Consider the following 21307-nt stretch of genomic DNA (forward strand, 5'->3'; position numbering starts at 1 on the left):
TATAAATAAAAAACAATATAATTATTTCTCTAAACTCACGTAATTAACCCTTAAACTCTAGCAATATGTTCGCGACCCTTTGAATTTTTTGTTGTTTTGTCGTAAATATGTGCAATTTTTAAAATATATTGGTATATGAATGAAATTAATTATAATAATGTAGTACATAGATTATTTTTAAAAGCAGTATTTTCACTTGTTGAAGGGTAGACTGCTACATTAGAAACCATTAAAGGTAAGACTCAACTTAATTGTATGTATAACATTTTCACATGATTACTCCTATATAAAATTTTATGTTACTTTATTTTCTTTCTTCTCTTTCTCTCTCTATTTATTATGATGTTATATGTTACATTACATATAACATTTCTTCAAAAGATTATTCGAAAAATTTCTATTAATTTATGTATATAAGATAAACTAGTGCTTTAAACAAATTATATTAGTTTTTTAAATTAATTTACTTATACTAATGATAGAAAACATCATTGAATTTTTATATGATTTTAAGTTTTTGTATAGAAAACTTGAATTATAAGCAATTACTATAGTAATATCAGACAATAATAATAATATTATAATTTATATGAGTATTATAAAGTTTAAGTAAAAATTTGAATTATTAATATAATATTATAAATTGTATGTAAAAGCTTTATTTCTTCGTCATCATATATCCTCAACCATTTTGTAAAATCTTACGCTGTATAGCAAACACATAGAATCGTAATAATGCTATATATGTATGAGTACGAATTCAATAAATAGGTATATAATAAATTTATATAAAAGAAAAAGTAAGAAGAATAAAAAAAAAACAAGTACCAGCTGACTATAGGTATTTCGAAAATTCAGGTGTGTAGTACAATAATTTCAAAAAAAAAAAAAAACAAGACAACTCTATTAAATTATATAACATTATGAATATATAGTATGTACTACAGTAAATAGGAGAAATGTAAAACTTACTAACAGAAAAATTCAAACTACTCTTACAAATATAAACTTACATGTATTGCTAACTATATTCATGCTAAATATAATATATACTTCTATATCAGAATATATATACAATTCCATTTTCTAAATAAACATATACGAGTACACTATATAAAATACGAAAGCTTATTTCGATTATTTTTACTATTTTTTACTTAGTATGGAAAAGTTACTCAAAGTTTTCCATTTTTTTTTTTATTTGCTCTCTGTCCTCTTTTTTGTTTATACAATAAACCTGTAAATTTATATAACATAACCTCTACTCAATTTACATGTATATATTTTAATAACGATACAATATATTATATGAAGGTATATTATAGAATTCAACATAATAGAATATACATATATAAGTATATAAGAGAACATTAATATAAATAACAGTTCAGAGTACAATGTACATAAGTGTATGTGAATGTATATGTTTATACAAGTCGCTTGTGTATGTGTTAACAACAGATTTATATACAAACAAACAACAAACCGACCGTACTTTACTGATTTTTCAGAGAGATAGTCCTACAGAAATAGTGTTGCCATGCCAAAATAATATTTATATATGAAATTGATGCGTAACTATACTTAAGTTTCTTTTTAAATAACAAATTTAAGGAACATGAATTTTTTGTATTAATTTTAATATTATAAAGAGAAAAGAAAATTATAATGAAAATTTAATTAATATTTATGCAAATTCTTGGAATTTTTTTTATCTCCAAAATTTGGTAAGGTAAAATAGAATAATATTAAATAAATTGAAAAATTAAGCAGTAATTTTCAAAATAATTCCGAAAAAGTTATTAAAAATAATGTCAATTAACTCAAAACAAATCAATGATTTGTAAAATAGCTCGTTTCCTTTGATGAAAGCAGATAAATAAAAGGTGCTTTTCTTCGTTTGTTAAATTAAAAAGAGCAAATTCTAAAAAAAATTACATTGTTAGGCTATACCTTTTAGAAGGCGCAATGAGGAAAAATTTTCTTCCAGAGAAATAGATTTCAGGTAAAAAATCTATCTATTTGTATAAAAAATTTCACTTTTTTATCTTAAAATGTGTGCAAGTTTTGGAACACAGAGAGACAGATAGGAAACGGTAACAATCTCTTTTTTCTTCAATTTTGTTGGAAAACTACTAAAAATGAATGTGTATTCCACGGAGTGGTAGAATTTTTGTCTTCAAATTGGACTGATATCAATACACTTATTAGTTTTAGTCCTCCATGTTAGCTTTAGCCCTTAAACGTTATAATTTTTGAACACCACTATAACAGCCTGTTATTTTTATAGCCATATCTACTTTATAATCAGATGATGGCAACACTTTTTTATTTTCCTTTTTTATATTTTATTCATATCCTTCTTCGTTCACTTGTTTCCTCGCTTACTGCTCTTATTATTATATTGTTGCTTTTGTCATTATTATTATTTTTTTCCCATATTTGAGTTCAAGGTCTTTTTGCAAACAAGTATAAAAAAACAAATATTCAAGAAAAAAAAAACAAAAAACGGTATTGAAAAGAGAACTTAAAAAAAATAAGAAAAAAGAAAACAAAACAGAAAAATTAAAGAGATAAAATTTTCTAGGCATATTATAAGTAAAAAAAAGAAAGAAATTATAAAAAATGGAAAATAACACGTGTAAATTTTGGAAATAACACGACATACATACGTATTTGAAATAAAAATTTTAATGCTAAAGTTTTAACCCCCCTGTTGACGCTACGTGTATAATAGGTAAAATCACAAGTTAACGGTATTATACAGCATACGCATAAATGAGATTTTTGTTTTTTTGTTTTCTTTTAATTTTTTGTGTTGATTAAATCGATTTCTGTTGTATTTTTTTATAATAGAAGGAACGAACAAAAAGCAATATACAATTACCTCTTGATTGAATAAATTTATGTATATATTTTATGAAAGTTAAGTAACGGGTGTCTTCCAATTTTTTGTAACTACTTTCTCCTAACATGTAGAAACTACCATAAAAGTTTTTAATAATTTTCGATGGGGAAGCGCGTTTGTTTTTGGTTATGCTCCTCCGGATACACAAAATTAACATAGTTTCAATGTTATTGGATATAGTTGATGTTTTTCAGTCAAATTCTTGACCTTAAATATTAAATTTTTTTATATAACCACGTTAATTCGAATTAGTATTTCGGCAGCTAAAATATGTTGTTACAACATTACATTAAAGAAAATTAAATGACCTAGAAACCGCCGCTGCGGTTTCTAGATTGATTTTTCATTTTTATTTCACTTTGCAGCAATCATTTAACGAAATGAGGAACCGCAAAATATTTTTTATTTTCAAACTGGAATTTTTAATTTTTTATTTATAATGCGTTTGTTGCTATTATTGTTTTTCTTTCCCTTCTATCTTAATTTAGATTTAATGCAAACAATGATAAGAAATTTTAATTACTGGCACATGAAAATAATTTACATAAACAGACATATTTCCGTGTATAAAAAGATTTTTAGAAGACTTATGGATGAGAGCGATACGATGGAGCTTATCAAAATTAAATGTGAGGTTTTTTCAAAAAACAAAGTATGTAAAAAGCAAAGTATGTATAAGTAAAAATGAAAAAAAAAAAACAAATTTTATTTTTGAGTTCTCACATAATTGGGATGAGTGCTGGGCATGACAAAACATACATATACTTATGTGTACATACATAAATGAATAGACATATTTACATACATATGATTCACATCCTACAAAAATTATTGTATGGACATAAGCATATTTAAATGCTTATCATAAGGATTTTGTAGACAGCTAAAAAACACGGCGCACAACTTCATACGTAGCAACAATAGGTTGTTAAATTGTAATTGTTTGGTGGATTGGTAAATTCTAAACACATAAAAGAAAACAATAACAGAAAAAGGTGAAGGAAGGCAATGGAAAATATTTTTTTTTTATATTGTGTTTTTGTCCCCTGTGTTTCTTTCCATTTCAATTTTACAGTTATTATCATTGTTATTTCTCTTTTTATGGTTGTTATTTTTATTGTATTGTTACTTTTAAATAAAGAAGAAAGACCTGAAAAAAAAATTGCTGAACTTTGAAATTGATACATTGGGGTTTCAAAACAGAAAACAGGAGAAAATGCAAAACGAAAATGAAAATTTTTTTTTTACTTTTCTGGGACTTTTTTCTGTTTTTATTGTTTTTTGTATTCGTGTGGCGCAAATACGTAATAATTTACAAAAAATTTAAAGGATATTTTTGTTTTGTGGTTATTACATGAAGTAAATTTACGATGCATTCAGCTCATGATATAGTTACGTATATGTATATCTGTTATAATTAAACCACTTCAGTTAATACGTCGCCATTATTTGTATAGAGTACAGCAAAAGTGGTATTCTTTTACTTGTACAATTCGTGAAGGCTCAATGGAAATGAATAAATTTATTCAAATTATTCAGTTCGACAGAAAAATTTGCATCCCACATTTATGATATTATAAGTTATTATGATTTCGTCATACATGCTGTAACTAATACATAAGTAATTTGAGATTATTTTTATTGCTTTCATCATATTTTAGGAGGTAAGGTTATTTTAAGAAAATATTTATTCCATAAACTTACTTATTATAGTAAAACCAGAACTAATATTGAATAAACCCAGTAATTTAGAATTTATGATATCAAAATTTTCGCATCACTGTTCAACAAAACTATAATTTTTGTAATCTACTCCTGTAAAGTTTTTAAAATAAACATAAATTCTAGAATGAATTCCACTTTTTGACATAAATTGTGTGTTAACCGTTTAAAAAGACGTATTTGTTATATAAAAACAATAGCTAAGAAGAAATTATATTGTTACCTATGCACATTCTTATTAAAATTAGATTCTTCGTCCCAAAAACTAATTCACATAAATTCACGAAATGTTAGTAAATGATTTGCATTAATAATAATGGCATAAAAATATTCGATATCAACGAAATTTCGATAAAAATATTAAGTTTGATAACCTGCTTCCTGTTATTAAGCCTGTGTCATACAAGTCCCAAAATAATTTAATCATATTTTGATATTTCATAAAATACGCAAATTCTACAGAGTTCCAAAAAAATTGATGCAACCCAACTTTAAAACAAAAAAAAACTTTAACACATTCAACATAATTACATATTCACCAATCTGAAATAATCAAAGTATTAAATTTCCTGTGAGTAAAAGCATATGGGTAATTTGAATAAAAGCTAAAAAGTTTGATGAATTTAAGCCGAATCGAAAAAAAAAATTTCAAGAATTCTTTAGGAAACCAAATACGAAGAAAAACATTTTATTTTTTTCATTATTTTTTCTACAATTTTATGAAAAGATGGAAAAAGTTTTACATTAAAAAGTGATTTACTGTATATGTATGTATATGTATACTGATATGTATATGTACATAATGTAAGAATTCCACATACTTGAAAAATATTTTTACAGCAAATTTCAATGAAATTTAACTGAAGAATAACAAAGCTTAAAAGTACTTTAACAGTTTGCGTAAAATCAAATAAGAATTTTCTTTTTGTTTTTTAATGTCAATGTAAATAAATATTGTAAATTAATCATTTTCAATGTTTTCACCTTTTATTGTACAGAATCTTTTATATTCCATAAACAAGTATAAAGTGTAACACTATATATGTAAATATTACACCTTTTCTTATAACATGAAATCATTAGAATGAACATTATATTGAAATATACGTAATATAGTCTCATAAGTGTGTTTTTCATAAAACAAAAGATTTTTCTAAGAAAATTTAAATCCTGTTTGATAAATATTGAATTTAAAAATTTTCCCTTTGAAATTTGTAATTATATAAGATGGCTTTAATTTGTAAATTAAAAAAATTGCTTTTAAAATTAAATTTTATAGCTCTTTAAATTATAGAAATTAAAGATTGTATTTCCATCATTAGAATAATAAAGAACTTCTCTTTTGTTCAGTATATTTGTGTGTTCGGTCTAATATAATAATATTCTATAGTCTAATAGAATATTAGACTTAGAATATTAATATCTTAATATTCTAAGTCTAATATTCTATAGTCTAATCTATAGGCTCTATATTCTTAATAAGATTTAAGTTTTTTTAATACCTGTAATATATTTCGAGGATTCAATAGGGCTACTTATTACAAAACCAATATATTTTATTGTATAAGCAGATACTAAGAATTTACTACATATAATAAAAATAATACACACTCACACATATCAAAATATACGCATATAAAAGAATTTATTTGTTCTTATATATTTTTTTTTGTATAACTTAATAATAATTTATTAAATTGTCCACATAAAATGAAAATGTCAAATGATCACAAGTTTTTCGCTAAAATTTCAGTGGAAAAAATAGTAATATGAAAATCTGATTTGATTAATATAAAATAATCCCTTTTTGTGTATATAATATTATTTTTTATACATAATATACTATATATTATATACTTTAATATAGAAAAATTTTTTTGGAAAATTTGCAGTGAAATTATATTAGAAAGAAGTCAAAGCAACATATCCATTATGAAATTGTCTTAAATCATGAAATGATGGTAAATTAAAATATACGAAACTGTAGAGTGAGAATAATACGGAAAAATTTTATTTTTAAAGGAGATTTACGTCTTCACAATGTACGCCTTTAATGTAGGTTTTATTCAAAAATGAAGAATCTCTTCAGAATACTTAAATAAAGCCTACTAAAAACTAGAGAGAATTTTATATTTAATAATCAAAATATTTCAACGCCGTTCATTGCCTGAAGTTAAAAATATTCGTCATCCAAAATCTATAATTCCAAATTTACTTCACTACTTTGCTGTCTTTTCGCATGTGAACCTCTTTCAATATATAATTTGCCATAAGTACTTTAGTTTCCTTCACTCAAATTTCCTTTCATTCTATTATTGAAGACAACTACCAATTTGCGAGTATTTTATTTTAGGTAATTTTTTGAGGTATTTTTGTTTTTTCTCGATATTCCAATAATAAGAGAAATAAGATGAGAAATTACCATTTTTGTTGGTTTTATTTTCTAAAATTGTTTGTTCTGCTATTTTATTTTTATTATGTGGCAGAGTAATACGAGTAATAAGAAGAAAATTGTATATTGTTAAGGTATCAAGTCCAAAAGAGATTCTTAGTATTCGTTTATATAGGTTTTTTAAACTTTGATATTTACAGATTTTTATCATTTTATTAAATTTACATTTAATGGAAATATTAATATTAAAAGTAATTTTCTTTGTTCAGTAATAAAACCAATAAATTGGTTATACGCGAGCTCAAGAAATGAGAAAAATACAACAATAAGTATATATTGTTTGTATAACATTAATAAAGAGAAACCAAAATGGAAATAAATTGTTGGTTTAATTAAATTTTAAATAATTCATTTTTAAAAAAAAATTTTTGTCTTTTTTTATTACTTCAAAGTAGAAGTGTTTTAGTCGAAATTAATTTTCATAAAATCAAAGTTTATTTTGCACATTCTAAATAATCCAAATTAAAAGTTAAATTAAAATTTGATTGTCATACGGGAATGGTGTATAAACTGGTAAAAAGATTCGTTGACATTATTTAAATTATCAAATACGTACGTGTATACGTATGTTTTGCATATTAATTGATGAGTTCATATTAAATCCATATTCATGTATGTTCCGAAACAAGCAGCTTTTAAACACAATCTACATTATTTATATTACTTCATTCATGCAAAGATATATCAAATGATTAAGGTCTACTATTAAAGCTGAAGATCGAAGCTATCAGTAAATTCAACAATTTTTCCACTTTTTTTCAAAAAAAAAATCCTAGAAAAATGCTAATCTACCTAATATCAGTTTAAATCAACGAAATTAAAAATATTGCATACATTACGGGGTCAAGGTAAAATTTATAGGTTATTTATTTTATAGGTTATTTTAAACAGAGAACGTCATTGATTTTGAAGCAAAAAATAAAACAAGTATTTACACTTTATCAGTAAATTTAAAGTTAAATATTGTGAATAGTTTATACAAAAACATTTGTAAAATCTCATGTATTTAGAACTATTGACATGGTCTACAATTTTATAGTTCGATTTCATAAATTATAATAAACATTGGGAACAATTTAAAATATCATGTATTTATGCATACATGCAATACACCAACATATATGCATCGCTATTATTACAGAGTGGAAAATTTAAACAAAAGAAATTATTATTAAATTTTAAGGCTTTATAAGATAAACATTTTATTATTAATGACGGCATTGCGATCGCCACATCCGTACATTCATATTGTATGTTTATATCAAAAATTCTAATATTCAGAATATGTCAATACTTATATGCTTACATAATATGTATATCATGCAAACAATGAAATTAAAAAATAATATTTTTGAAAATTATAAAATGATATAAAAAAAAAATAAATTTAAAATAAATTAAAAATTACAAGTACAAAACAAGAAAAATAAAAAATCTGACATGAACAGCACATAACTGATCGCCTTGTGCAATATTAAGAAATTCCACAATTAGTTATTCATAATTGTACTAGTTTGGCAAATGACTGCAATACATTTCAAATTCTAAGAAAAAAATAGTAACCTACTATTATTAATAAAAGTTCGATTTTTTTAGTGAGGTTCGTAAAGAAACAGAACTCAAAATATTAAAAATTTAGAAGTTATCTAAACTATTTTCTTAGATATAGTAAAAAATGAAAAATCAAGATTGCGAGCCATGATATCGCCAAATAATCGATGATTCATTTCTTTAATAACCGGAATTAAAAAATAGATTGCAGAAAAATCAGTTAATTACTTCTATATTTACGGGAAAAATATATTATAAGTTGAACTGCATAATATTATTGAGCTATATGATATACGAGTACATAACAATAATTTCAAGAAAATCTCATTGATGTTTTCTTAAAAATTATCTAGAATTTAAGATCATTCTGTTAAATAGTCATATGACTAAATTAATCTCAAATAATCCATTTGTTTTCATTGTGTGTGCATCCATTTAGTATGGAGAATTATATTGGCATTGAAAATTCAATATGTCACATTCAGTACTGTTACAATACCTTCCTTATTGTGTGCAATGAGACCAGTAAAAATCTTTCATGAGCAACACATTTAATTGAAATCCGTTTTCGTTTTTCATTTTCCTCGTTCTGGTTTTTCTCATTTTATTTCATTTGAAATTACTTTTGAAAATTTATTTTTAAGTTTTTGTTTTTTTTTTTTGTGAAATTTGTTATTTTGTTTAAGAGACCCAATACCATGGATATACTGATTATTCTCTTTTAAGTTTTCACTTCAACAGTTACTACTTATTATTAAAATTAAGTTTGCCATCTATATAGAGAAGAATAGCTGATAGTCGGATTTTTAATGATTTAATTACAGTATTATACTGACAATGAAGTTTAAAGAAAAATTATTGACTAAATGAGGACTAAACGGTATAAATTATGACTGCGCTTGATGTTCATCTCGTTTACGTATAGAAAAAATAATATTAATAAACGAGAAAAAATAGAGTTGACCGTGTCAATTCTGTGATACCCGTCCGAATTTGTTATCCTATGGGCGAATAAAAATGTCATATCTGACTATGCGACAAACTGCGACTTTAAATTAATATATTAATTTATGCAAAATTTCAGTACTGTGTGTTTTTCCAAACTACTGTGTGTGCCAAACTACTACAGAAGTTGTATGGCAGCTACCAGAAAAAGCAACGCGATTTCAACGATTTTTATCTAATACATCGGGCCTACTAATATATTCGCTTGTGTGAAATTTCAATACCACAGTTTCTAAGACATAGTCAAATAAATTTTGAAGTCGATTGGCAGCTACTCGAATTAGTATCCCGATCATATCCAATTTTAATAGGGTTCTGGAATTTACTATAATAAATCATTTGTCAACATTTGATGAACTTAGTTTTTGAGGTATCGTTGGGGCGGACGAACAGACAAAGTTAAATTGACTTGGAATTCGACGCTGAACAAAAATTTACACTTGACCCTATATCTCAGACCACTTTTTTTTAGCGTTACAAACGACAAGGCAAATTTAGTATACCCTTCGAACATACGTTTGTACGGGTATAAATATATTAACTAAAATTTCATTAAACAAATTCTAAAAATATTATTTTGAATTATTCTTGAATTTCAACAGAAGGTATTTATTGTCAAGATTTAAAATTACGCATGTACCTAAAATTTTAATATACCTAAGAATGAAAGAAAGACTTATAAAAGTTCTAGATTTAAATTATTAAATGAAAATTTTTTTTTTATGCAATTGTTTGTTTCTTGTAAAAAATTTCTTATTTTTAAGCAAAGTATTTTTTGAGTATTTAAGTGAAAGTATTCGTAGTACAGTAAAGAACACTAGGTTGGCAACCTTTGCACTTTTTTATTTGTATATTTCTGTGTGTGCTGTGTATATCCTTGTAATACACTCTTCTACTTTAAAATAAAATTGTAAAATTCATTTTTTTTAATCATTTTTGTTTTGTATCTTGTCCCCTGTTAAATAACAAGAAAAACATTTTATTTTTGTAAGTCCCTGAAAAAATAAAATATAAAGAACAAGTAAACTAAATTTACCTTTTCTCAACTGTAAGATAATTCTGTTTTTATGTGTATGATTTGGCTGAAAGAGCCCAAAAGTTTAATTTAATAGTTGAAAAAGTTTTGTGACACTATGGGCTTAAAAAAATTAGTTTGAAATAATAAATGTTTTCTTTTCGTAATGAGTTTTTGTAATGAGCTGTAACAAACTTTTAAAAATCTCAATTAAAAAATTTGCCAGTTTCAATAGTTTTTGCGCATTTTGAGTCTTCCATTGTTTTATTTAATAAATAAAAATAAACATTTATTATAATGTTTTATTTTGTTATTAAATTAAATTTTTAATTGTACGCCATTTTCTATCAAAATTAATAGAATTTCCAATATAATTGCATTAATAAAAGGAAATGTGATGGAGTAACAAAAATATTTTTATAGGTTATTGTCTCAATGCAATTGTTCAAACTCTAAATGAAAATTCTTTGAAATTTTTGTAATGACCTACAAATGAACTTTTGCAGAAAAATTATTTTATAAACCGTGAGTTAACAGGAAATAGCTTGGTACGCTTTGATACAAAAAATTTGAAGCTTAATCAATATTATAATATTTGCTTCATCACTTTTCTATTAAGAGTACTATAAAAAATCTTGACATAGAATATTCTAAAATTTATTGGAAGTTAAATAAATAAATAAATATAAATGTACCAATAAGGACGCTTAAAGTTACGAAAATCACGTAATCTCATGATGATCAAAAATGAATACCATAAAATTAAAATCCGAAAAGCCGTATACCAAATTTATGCGTATACGAAATTATTTTTGGAAAAAAATCATGTACGATTTATTCCTTAGAAATATGAAATTCATAATAAACTCCGTTACATACAATTTTGTTTTTATAATTTTGAATTTCTTGTTAAAACAAAAAAAAAACAAAAAAAGAGTTCCCTTTCCTTAAATTTTATATAATTTTAATTTTATTATAGAAATGGTTTGAGGCACATTCGTGTAATATTCATTTCCTTTAAAATAAGTTTTAAATTTTTTTCCTTTAAACCTGTTGTAACGAAAGTTTCCATTCTACGGCATTAAATGTAAATATGCTTTTGAAAAACAGAAATTAAAGAAACTTTGTTTTAATCCTGATTATTACAATAATATTCTGAAACTCGAATGTTTATTACATTATATATGTATATATATATATAACGTATATTTTACATATAAGAGTTTTTTTGAAATTCTTATTACAAAATCGCCATTTAATGTGTAAATGTATTTTAATAAAATATGGTAGAAAATTCAAATTTTAGTAGAAAAAATCTTTAAAATTAAATTAAATTATTTTGAATATTATAGAAAAAACTAAATTAAATAAGAGTAACGTCTTTACAAAATATTTAAAAAAAAAGGATAAAATTTTTTACAGATATTTTGGAATAGATCTTATTCAAGTAACAAATGTAAAAAAAAAAGGAAAATAGAAATAAAATTAAAAATTGAAAAGGAAAATGGGTCACGTTCAAATTTTGTCAAAAAGAAAAATTTAAATAATCATGCTCTATATATACATACGTACATATATACTTATTATATTATGTAAAATATGTAAATAAATAAATCAAGGACATTTGCAATGAAGTTGACTTTTTAATAAGGAATCTATTTTGAGTATTCTGTGTATAAGTTAGTAATGTAAATACATGAATAAACCTTCATATGATTGTTTCAATTTATTCGAAGGTAACAGTGAGAAAAATTATATTTATTAAAATAAAGTAACTTACTAAATGTTAACATAACAAAATACATGTAGACATATGAAGAAAGTGGAGAATCCGCTCAACACTCTTCGATAACAAGCAAAATTTTTCTCAAAACCTAATTATAAAATAATGAAAAAATATTCATTTTCAGTAAGTGAATTTGACAAAATTTATGTATCAATTTTTGGCACTTTTCCAATTGAACAAAACAAATGTTTCACTCTGTAAACGCCCGTCAGTTGTTTCTCTATAGAAGAAAATTATTACCAATTACTGCACACCTACTAAAAGTTGTAGATCCTTAATGTCCTAAAAATTCATTTGTTTAACTATTTATTGTATCGAAACTACAAGCATCACTTCTAGTAAAATTCCAATAAAATTATCCATTATGTAAAATCCATTTTTTTAAATTTTAATATCGCTTTTAATAAGTTACACATGTCTAAAGTTTTTTCTACATAAACTTTGATAGTATAGACGATATAATATACTATAGGACTAAATATTCGATATATAAACTATAGGACTAAATTTTAGCTTTAGGTTACCTTAAATACACTGTCAATTTTACGAAATATAGATAAACATAGCATAGACTATATATAAGCATACACTCACAAATATTTAACTTTATTAAAATGCGGTACTTTCCAGTTTAAAATTTTTGACTAGAATTTTCATAATTAATTCGAATTTTCTTATATGTTTTACTTTTCTTAAAATTTTAATTAATATAGTTGGGTCAGAATAAAAAATAGATCTATATATCATTGAAAACAATTCTCTTAAATTTTCGATTTCCATAGAATTTGCTTTCCCTGAATTTTTCAACAGCAAGTTTTTTAAACGGCAACTCCTATCAATTCGCTACAAATTCTGACTGCACCATTCTTTTTGAAATTTTTTAATTTAATGAATTTTTACTAATAACTGAAAAATTATACTTAAAATTTTCCTATGTTTTTTTTTCAGAAATTCATATTAAGTGTTGGTTAGTCTTGTATTGGTATTGTAGGGAAAAAAATCAAGGTCTCGGATTTTTTTTAAATTTTTTTAATTCAGATTAATCTAATAACAAATTTTGCCAAAGATATAATCATATACGCGTTACAAGTTAGGCCCGTATATGGCATACTTCATAATTTGAATTATCGGCCATTTAGTATTTGTTTCTGTTTTTAAAGTGAACAAAATTTTATTAATTATACAGGTTTTAATTTTACCTTAATAATTTTGACTTGTAAAGTTCTTTCTCTGTTTAGTGATCCAAAAATGAAAGGAAATAATATCTCACTACTCTAGCATAATATAAATGCGAAGTTATTATTGAAATATTATTATACATTTCTTTAAAAAAGAAATGTCCTAATGTATTAGCCTAAAACAGCTTAAGCATAGAAAAGGCTGAGCTCTGTTTTATGAGGCGAATATGAAAATAAAATAAATCGAAAAGAACTGGTGAGTGAGGCTGAATATTTTAACTTTTTACGTTTCTGGCCGATAGGTAAACATGTTTTCCAAAAAAATATTGTAAACTCCAAAAGAACTTTTCAAAACTCATTGCTTCAAATGATTTTGTTTTATAAATTTTTTAACATGTTCCTCAAAATTTCCAATAAAGTTTGAAATTGTTATTAATCTACTTTTATTGCAAAATTAGATTTAAATCATGTTGAAACCATTTGTAACTGGGGAAATGATTTATTTACTTGTAACACAAGCCCGGGAATATAAAACCCTTAGTTGGAAATTAAATTTCTAACACAGATTTAATTCTAAAATTTTCTCGAGATTTTTTAAATTAATTTATTAACATAATTTATTCATTCTGTTTTCAAGTGAACATGTTATAAAAAGATATTTTTAAAACTAATTATTGCCGTTTCAAACTTAACATTCACTAACATTTAGACATAATGTACACACTCAACGCTAAAAAAAATGTAATTTTGGAAATTATTGTTAAGGGAAAATATAAAATTAAAAATATTTTCAAGAATACGTCAGACATCCTTTATAATTTATTAAAAAACAAAAATATATAAAATTTTTGCAAACTAGAAAATTCTGCAAGCAAAAATTTTTTTTCTACAGAAGGGAAAATTTCATCATCACTTTTAAGTTTGCATAATATTATTCTAATTTTAACCGAAATTTTTCTAATTCAACAAAACTACTAACGTTAAATTTGAAAAGAAAAACTTATATTATCGTGATACTTAAAAAGAAATGTTAAATATGCACATACATACATTTAAATTAAATATCTGAGAATGCCAGCTCTTTCGAAATATTTTTGGTACACATAATTCGTTAGGCCACAAGTATCATTAGTTATGTTAGATTTTTGTAATCTTTTTAAATTAAGAGTTACTTCAAATAGGGATTGTATTGAATGTGAACTAAATAATTTTCTGATTGAAACTGGAGCGACTATTTTTCATTTTAAGGAGTCAAATGAAGCTACGACAGCGGAAAACAGATAGGGTGAGTAACCCTGCAAATACATAATAATTTGCATTTATTAATTATTAAAAAATCAATTCAATAAATTTAACCAATTCAATTATTTAATGTGGTCTAGTTATCCATTTATATTATAGAAACTAATTGTTGAATTATTATTATTAGTCTAATATTTCCTGACCGCATTGCATACAATAAAGAAGATCATGTCGAGTTTTCGATATGAACGCACTTCTCCATAGCAGGAAAGTGCAAATAAACTATCTTTCAAAAGATTGCGGTGTGTCTGTCGGTTGGTCTGTCTGTCTGTCGGTTTGTCGGTCTGTTTCTGTATGTACGCGTGTATCTTAAGTTCGGTTGAACCTATTTTGATGAAATTTTATCTTAATCTCGTCTCCTTTAAATTGTAAAGAAGTCTTTAAAACGCACATATAAATTGCACGGTCGGTCATATGCTGAGCACATCAGATTTTTTTTTATTCAATAATATGTTATTATTATAAGAATTTCTTCTATAATTGCCTATCTATAAAATTCTAAATCCTTTCTTAGCTATGTAAGATGATATTGGGATATAGACTCATAATTATGGTGTTAGTCCTAATGCAAATTTGATTTCATTATCTATATATTCTTTGAAATCATAAGATTACTACTGTTTTTTCTTTTAATTAAAATAATTTAATTAATTTAAAGAAAAATCGAAACGTTTAGCTCACCTGGCCACCCTAAATTACCTACATTTTTTTCTTGCTTATTATATTACACACATCTTTTATTCAATGCTAGAATTTATATTTTTCTTAATTTAATGAAAATTTTCTGCCTGAAAATATAATATACATAATACATTGTATTTGCATATATATTGTATACATTATAGCAGGAATTATGTAACATTGTGAATGATCTAAATATATTTCATTTCCATATTTATTTTAAAATTCACATGTAATAAAATATAGATGTACACGTTATGGTGAAGCAATTACATAAGAAAAAATTTTTTAACTAAAAATATATCTAGAATACCATCATGTTTTTATTGAACGTTTTACACACTGTAAGAGAAATGATGCAATGGCACTAAAATTTACATTTCGAGTTTTCAACTGAAATTCATTTTTACGTGATAGAGAAACGTAGATGTCCTTCTGTTTTGTATTTTTAATAGCGTAATCGAATTCGGTTCAATTAAATTTAAAGAAAAACTATCATGTTGCAGAAACTATACTACTATGGGCTGAATAAACATTTTTACACATCACGTATATATTAAGAAAACATTAACCGATTTCTGAGAAATTTAATATTTTAATTGCGGTAGGAAACAACGAATCGAATTATTCATGTTGGCTAATTTGACAATATCAGGACTCAAAAATGAAACTTTCTTTAGAAACCGATTTTACATTTTTAATCAGAGGGCATTTAAACCCTACTATTAAGGGGATTCTACTCTATTAAAAACAAAATTTATAGTTCTTTGTGTCCATTACGAGTATTTAAAACCCAACTAGCTTTCTCAAAATTTTAAACAAATGTTTGAGAGAGACCTCAATAATCTTATGCAACACTTTCGCTTAATCAAAAAATACACTTTACGCTTGGTTATATGATGAGAAAGTAAAATTTTATATTCTAAAATGCCTGTGAACGATTCAGTTAAAACATCGAAATTACAGTTTAGTTGAAACTTAATTAAAATTGATTTTTTGTTCAATTCAGCAATGAAGTCACTTTTTTGGTTATTTTAACTATCTGATCGCAATTTTAACTTAAAAGTTCTATACCAAAATTAACTTAATAGTAACAATTACTGTACTTAAATATTAATTTAAAAAATTAATAAAACTTACCTTCATCTTTATTGCTACCAACGAGTATATCAACTCCATGCAAATCCGCTTCTTTTAACATTGTAATTGGATCAGATGGCATAAATGCACCATCAACTGTAGGTGCAGATGGAAAGCCTAATATACCTGAATATGAATTCCACTGTTGTACAGAAATTGTTTTAGCATCGACTGTTCTCATGCATGCCATTACTTCAAGTGGAAATTCCTAAGAAAAATTCAAAAAATAAGATATGTAAAAAATATATGTAATATACTTAATTGTACAAATGCGCAACTCACCGTTAATAGTGATGAATTACAATTACAATCTTTTATTAATGCTTTACCAATTTCTAGTGCCCTTTCAGAACTCATGTGACTCCATGGTGCATTTAATGTACCAGATTGTAATATACCACGTTTGACTATACCTCTTGTTATCGGTGACAACAAATGTAAATTAACTGAACTACCACCAGCTGATTCCCCAAATAATGTTATCATATCTGGATTACCTCCAAATGCTTTTGCATTATCTTTTAACCATCTTATAGCTAATGCTTGATCCCATAATCCCATATTACCAGGTGCTTCTTCCTCATAACCTTCTAATTCTGGTGCCAAATATAAAAATCCAAATGCACCAACACGATATTGCATTGATGCAACAATAACATTACCAACAGCTGACAAAATTTCTGCTTTATAAATATCTAATGTTGATGAACCACTCATAAATCCACCACCATAAATCCATATTAACATTGGTAATCCAGTTGAATTTTGATTATGTTCTTCTTTACCGTAATGGAACTAAAAATATTTTATCATATTATAAAAGATTAAAAATTATATTATTAGGGTTATAATAATTTGGATTACTTGACGTAATTAAAAGTTTCTCTTAAGCGATTATGATGTATTTGCGATTATTATGATTTGTGATTATTATGAAGCTTTTTACATATCTTATTTTTTGAATTTTCTTTCTTTTTTTGTTAAACTGTAATTTAAATTAAATTTAACATAAATTTGAATATGCAAATGGTATTTTTATTATGAATATTTAAAATATTCTCACTTTACAGAACATAAAGTATACAATTTGTTGAACAAAAACAATGGCGGACTAAGGCTAAAGTCGGCTCTACGCAACATTATCTACATAAATTATTTTTAATGCAAGTTGTCAGTGATTTGATTTTTAAAGCATATGTATAGTAAAGGCTCGATTACCATCACCACATCAACATTTACCATTGTGGAAGAAAGGGAATGCTAGTCGATAATCAACAATTTGGCATAATTTGGATACGTTTCAGTAATAATTATGAATAAGTATTACGTTTCTCTATTAAATAAAAATTGCACAAATAAAATGTTACAATAGTTTTTGAGCCCAAAAATGTAAGAGTCGTGAATAACGTTCGCCACTCCTCAAGGATGAAAAACACGAGTTAACAAAGCAATTTAATGTTCAATCATAAAAATCGTAAAATTCCATTAGGTGCTTTCTAACATAAAATGAAACATTATTTATGCATAAATATCAAACACGTTTTCTTCATAACCAGTCAAATTTTTTCCGATTTCATTTTTAAATTTTTATTAGTTTATTTTAAGCCTATTAAAAACTTTGTTTGTATGCTTTTTTTTCAATTTAATTTATAATAAATTTAAAATTGATCCTATTCATAGTAAAATTTAACTGATTTAAGCGTATTTTGGAATCACTTTCCACTTTATTTACAGATTCCTATCTATTTAAATATTACACATCCAAGGATACATAAAATAATTTTTTTTTCTGAAAAAAGTTAGAAACACAAGCGTGTATTCCCATGAGTTGATGAATTCCTTTTCATTTCTCGTTTTATATCACACATTTTGCACAAGTTCATACAAAGTAAAAACTTGTAAAACAAAATGGCGATATTTGTACTATACCAATGAAATAAAAGAGTAAAGTATTTGAAAAATCGCATTTTTGATTTGTAATTCTTCTATACACAGAGTCAAAGAATGATTTTTCACCAAAATTTGTAAAACATGATCTTAAAGATCAAATAGCCAGAAAAATTGCTTTCGGATTCGGATACCTGTTCCTTAGAATTATAAAAATGAACGAAATTTAATTTAAATTTAAAATATTTTTCTGATTTTGGTGTATTAACAACAAATTAAAACAAAAGAATTCCCAATGAGAAAATTCATTGACTTTTCTTTAAAATCTAATTTTTTTTTAATATGGACATTTTCAAAGATAGCAAGTTTGCCAAACAAACTAAACGAACTTCAAAATTAAGTTTCCTTTTTTATTGTAATAGAAACGTCGTACATGAACGAAAGATAAGCAATTGTATCGCAGTTTTCGTAAAAAACTAGTGCAATATCGGCGTATTTAAACGCTTAGCCTTTTAGTTTTTATATTTTTCATAATATTGTTCTACACGCATGCAGCACCCATACATAAATTTGGAAAAGTAAAGTTGAAAAACTTTCTCAATAATTAAAAAATTACTTTCCTGATTTTTTGGAATTTTCATTCTAATAATGATTCTTTGATATTCAAAATGTCAAAAAAATTCTTGATAAGGATCCAAATAGGTTTTCAATTCTTTTTTTATTCTTTTGGGAATATCCTTAAAATTATATTTTTATATATATACACATACACATATGTATTTAGTATGAATTTTTATTTTACATTAATATTAAAATTATTTCATATCTGTTTACTTACTGTATACAATCGTAAGGATATGTACAATTACAAATAAATCTACATAGAGGCTGTGACAATAACAAAACATTTGGAAAAAATCTGACGTGGTCAGCACATAACCGACCGAAATGTATATTGTGTATATTAGTAAAAGTATGCCACAAAATTATGAAAATGCGTCTTCTTTACAATTTCAAGTACACTAATAAGTTTTTAGTTAACATACCCAGAAAAAAGTGAATTTGTACCGTCCGAATTATAGGAGAAGTTCGTCAGCAACTTCTGGTAACAACCAGAACTCAAACATCAAATTTCAAGAAATTTCGGCAATTCGGCAGATCAGTTTTCGAGCCCTGATCTTTCCAAAAAATTTATATGCTAATTGTTTTAACACCTCGAATTTAAATATTAAATTTCAATAAAATAGGTTGATTATTTCTTTTTATATACACAAAAATGTATAATTGGCCCGTAGTAAACTTCCAGTTGCTGACATCTGATATCTTCTAAAAGTTAAGAGGTTTCGCGGATGGTCGAATAAGATTTATATATGAAATTTCAAGTAAATCTGTTGAATATTTTTTTTCAAAATAATCAATAATGTAAAACAGACCCGCTTAAAAGTCCGGTTCACATGGCCTGATACATCCCAAAAGTTGATCAATCCGAACCGTCGTCGAAAAAAACTTACATATAAAATTTCATCAAAATCAGTTTAGCCGAACTTGAGATATATGCGTGCAGACAGACCGAAAGTTCGACAGGTTACTAAAAATAGTTTATTTACACTTCCCTACCATGGAGAAGTGCGTTCCCACTGAAAACTCGATATGCAAAATTTGCTACCATCACATAACCTACCTTGTTGTATACACAATGCAGTCAGTAAAAATAAGAGACAAAGGGATTAAAAAGCGTTCAAAACAAAATTTTACTTATCCTAAGAAATTATAGAAGTCCAATATTCGCTTCTGCGAATACTGGATTTAAGCGAGTGAATGAAATTGAAGGAAGCAATATTTATTAGCACGTGTCGGAGACAAAAAGAAATCTTTTTGTAGCTAAAAAACATTAGAAGCGCAAATCCTACCCAAAATTTATTCAACGTTTTTGCAATTATTTATGTATGAAAGCTATAATAAACAGAAATTATTTTCAAAATAATCAAAAATTGAATCTTAAAATAAAAACCCCAGCACCGTGAACATCAATATACACATTTTATTTTGACCTACTTCAACAAACAAAAATAAATTATTTCGGCGTTCCTTATGCTTGAGACAATTTATTGTTACTTTTGTTGTTCATGTATTTTACTTATTTTGTTATTGAACTTACCTCTGCGGTTCCTCTACCATGTCTTAAACGTGCTTTCGCTGGAGCCCATACATTTAAATAAAGGCAATCTTCAGATATATTAGTATTAGGATTCCACATTTCTTCACCTTGAAATCCAGGGAAATATTCATATCTGTAAAAGAGAGTTGAAAATTAACAATCGGGTATATAGAAAAAATATGGTATAAAGAAAAAAACTTAAAAAAAAGATTAGACAGTGTCAACTCTGTGATACCCCTATCACTGCTACTACCAAGTATACTTACCAGGGCAGTGCCCTGGTAATGTCTTCAAAATTTATGTGATAGTTTATCAAGGTAATCAGTACTCACACTTAAGTATGTCTTAAGAATTTTATGTATACGCACATATTGTCATTTTTGGGTTTAAAACGGTATATTACTTTTGAATGATAGCTATTGAAAGAACTTGTGCAATCACTAAGAAATTTTATTGTCTTATTTAGTTTAAAATACTGTAAACTTCATGATTTTCGTTCCGAGATGGGGATGGTTGTTAGAA

The 21307-nt window shown here is 25.3% G+C and overlaps 1 protein-coding gene across 1 annotated transcript in view; it reads right to left on the reverse strand.

The window, feature by feature from the left end:
• LOC129611240 (acetylcholinesterase) overlaps positions 1 to 21307 on the reverse strand; it is a 161909-nt gene that overhangs the window by 100065 nt on the left and 40537 nt on the right. The window contains exons 3-5 of the mRNA XM_055524287.1: positions 20786 to 20918; positions 17023 to 17535; positions 16741 to 16948 (exon numbers count right to left, since the gene is read on the reverse strand). Coding sequence (XP_055380262.1) covers positions 16741 to 16948; positions 17023 to 17535; positions 20786 to 20918 — 854 coding nt within the window. The remainder of the gene's footprint in view (positions 1 to 16740; positions 16949 to 17022; positions 17536 to 20785; positions 20919 to 21307) is intronic.

Source organism: Condylostylus longicornis, unplaced genomic scaffold, assembly GCF_029603195.1.
Source record: "Condylostylus longicornis isolate FDR11 unplaced genomic scaffold, ASM2960319v2 ptg000004l, whole genome shotgun sequence".
NCBI lineage: Eukaryota > Metazoa > Arthropoda > Insecta > Diptera > Dolichopodidae > Condylostylus > Condylostylus longicornis.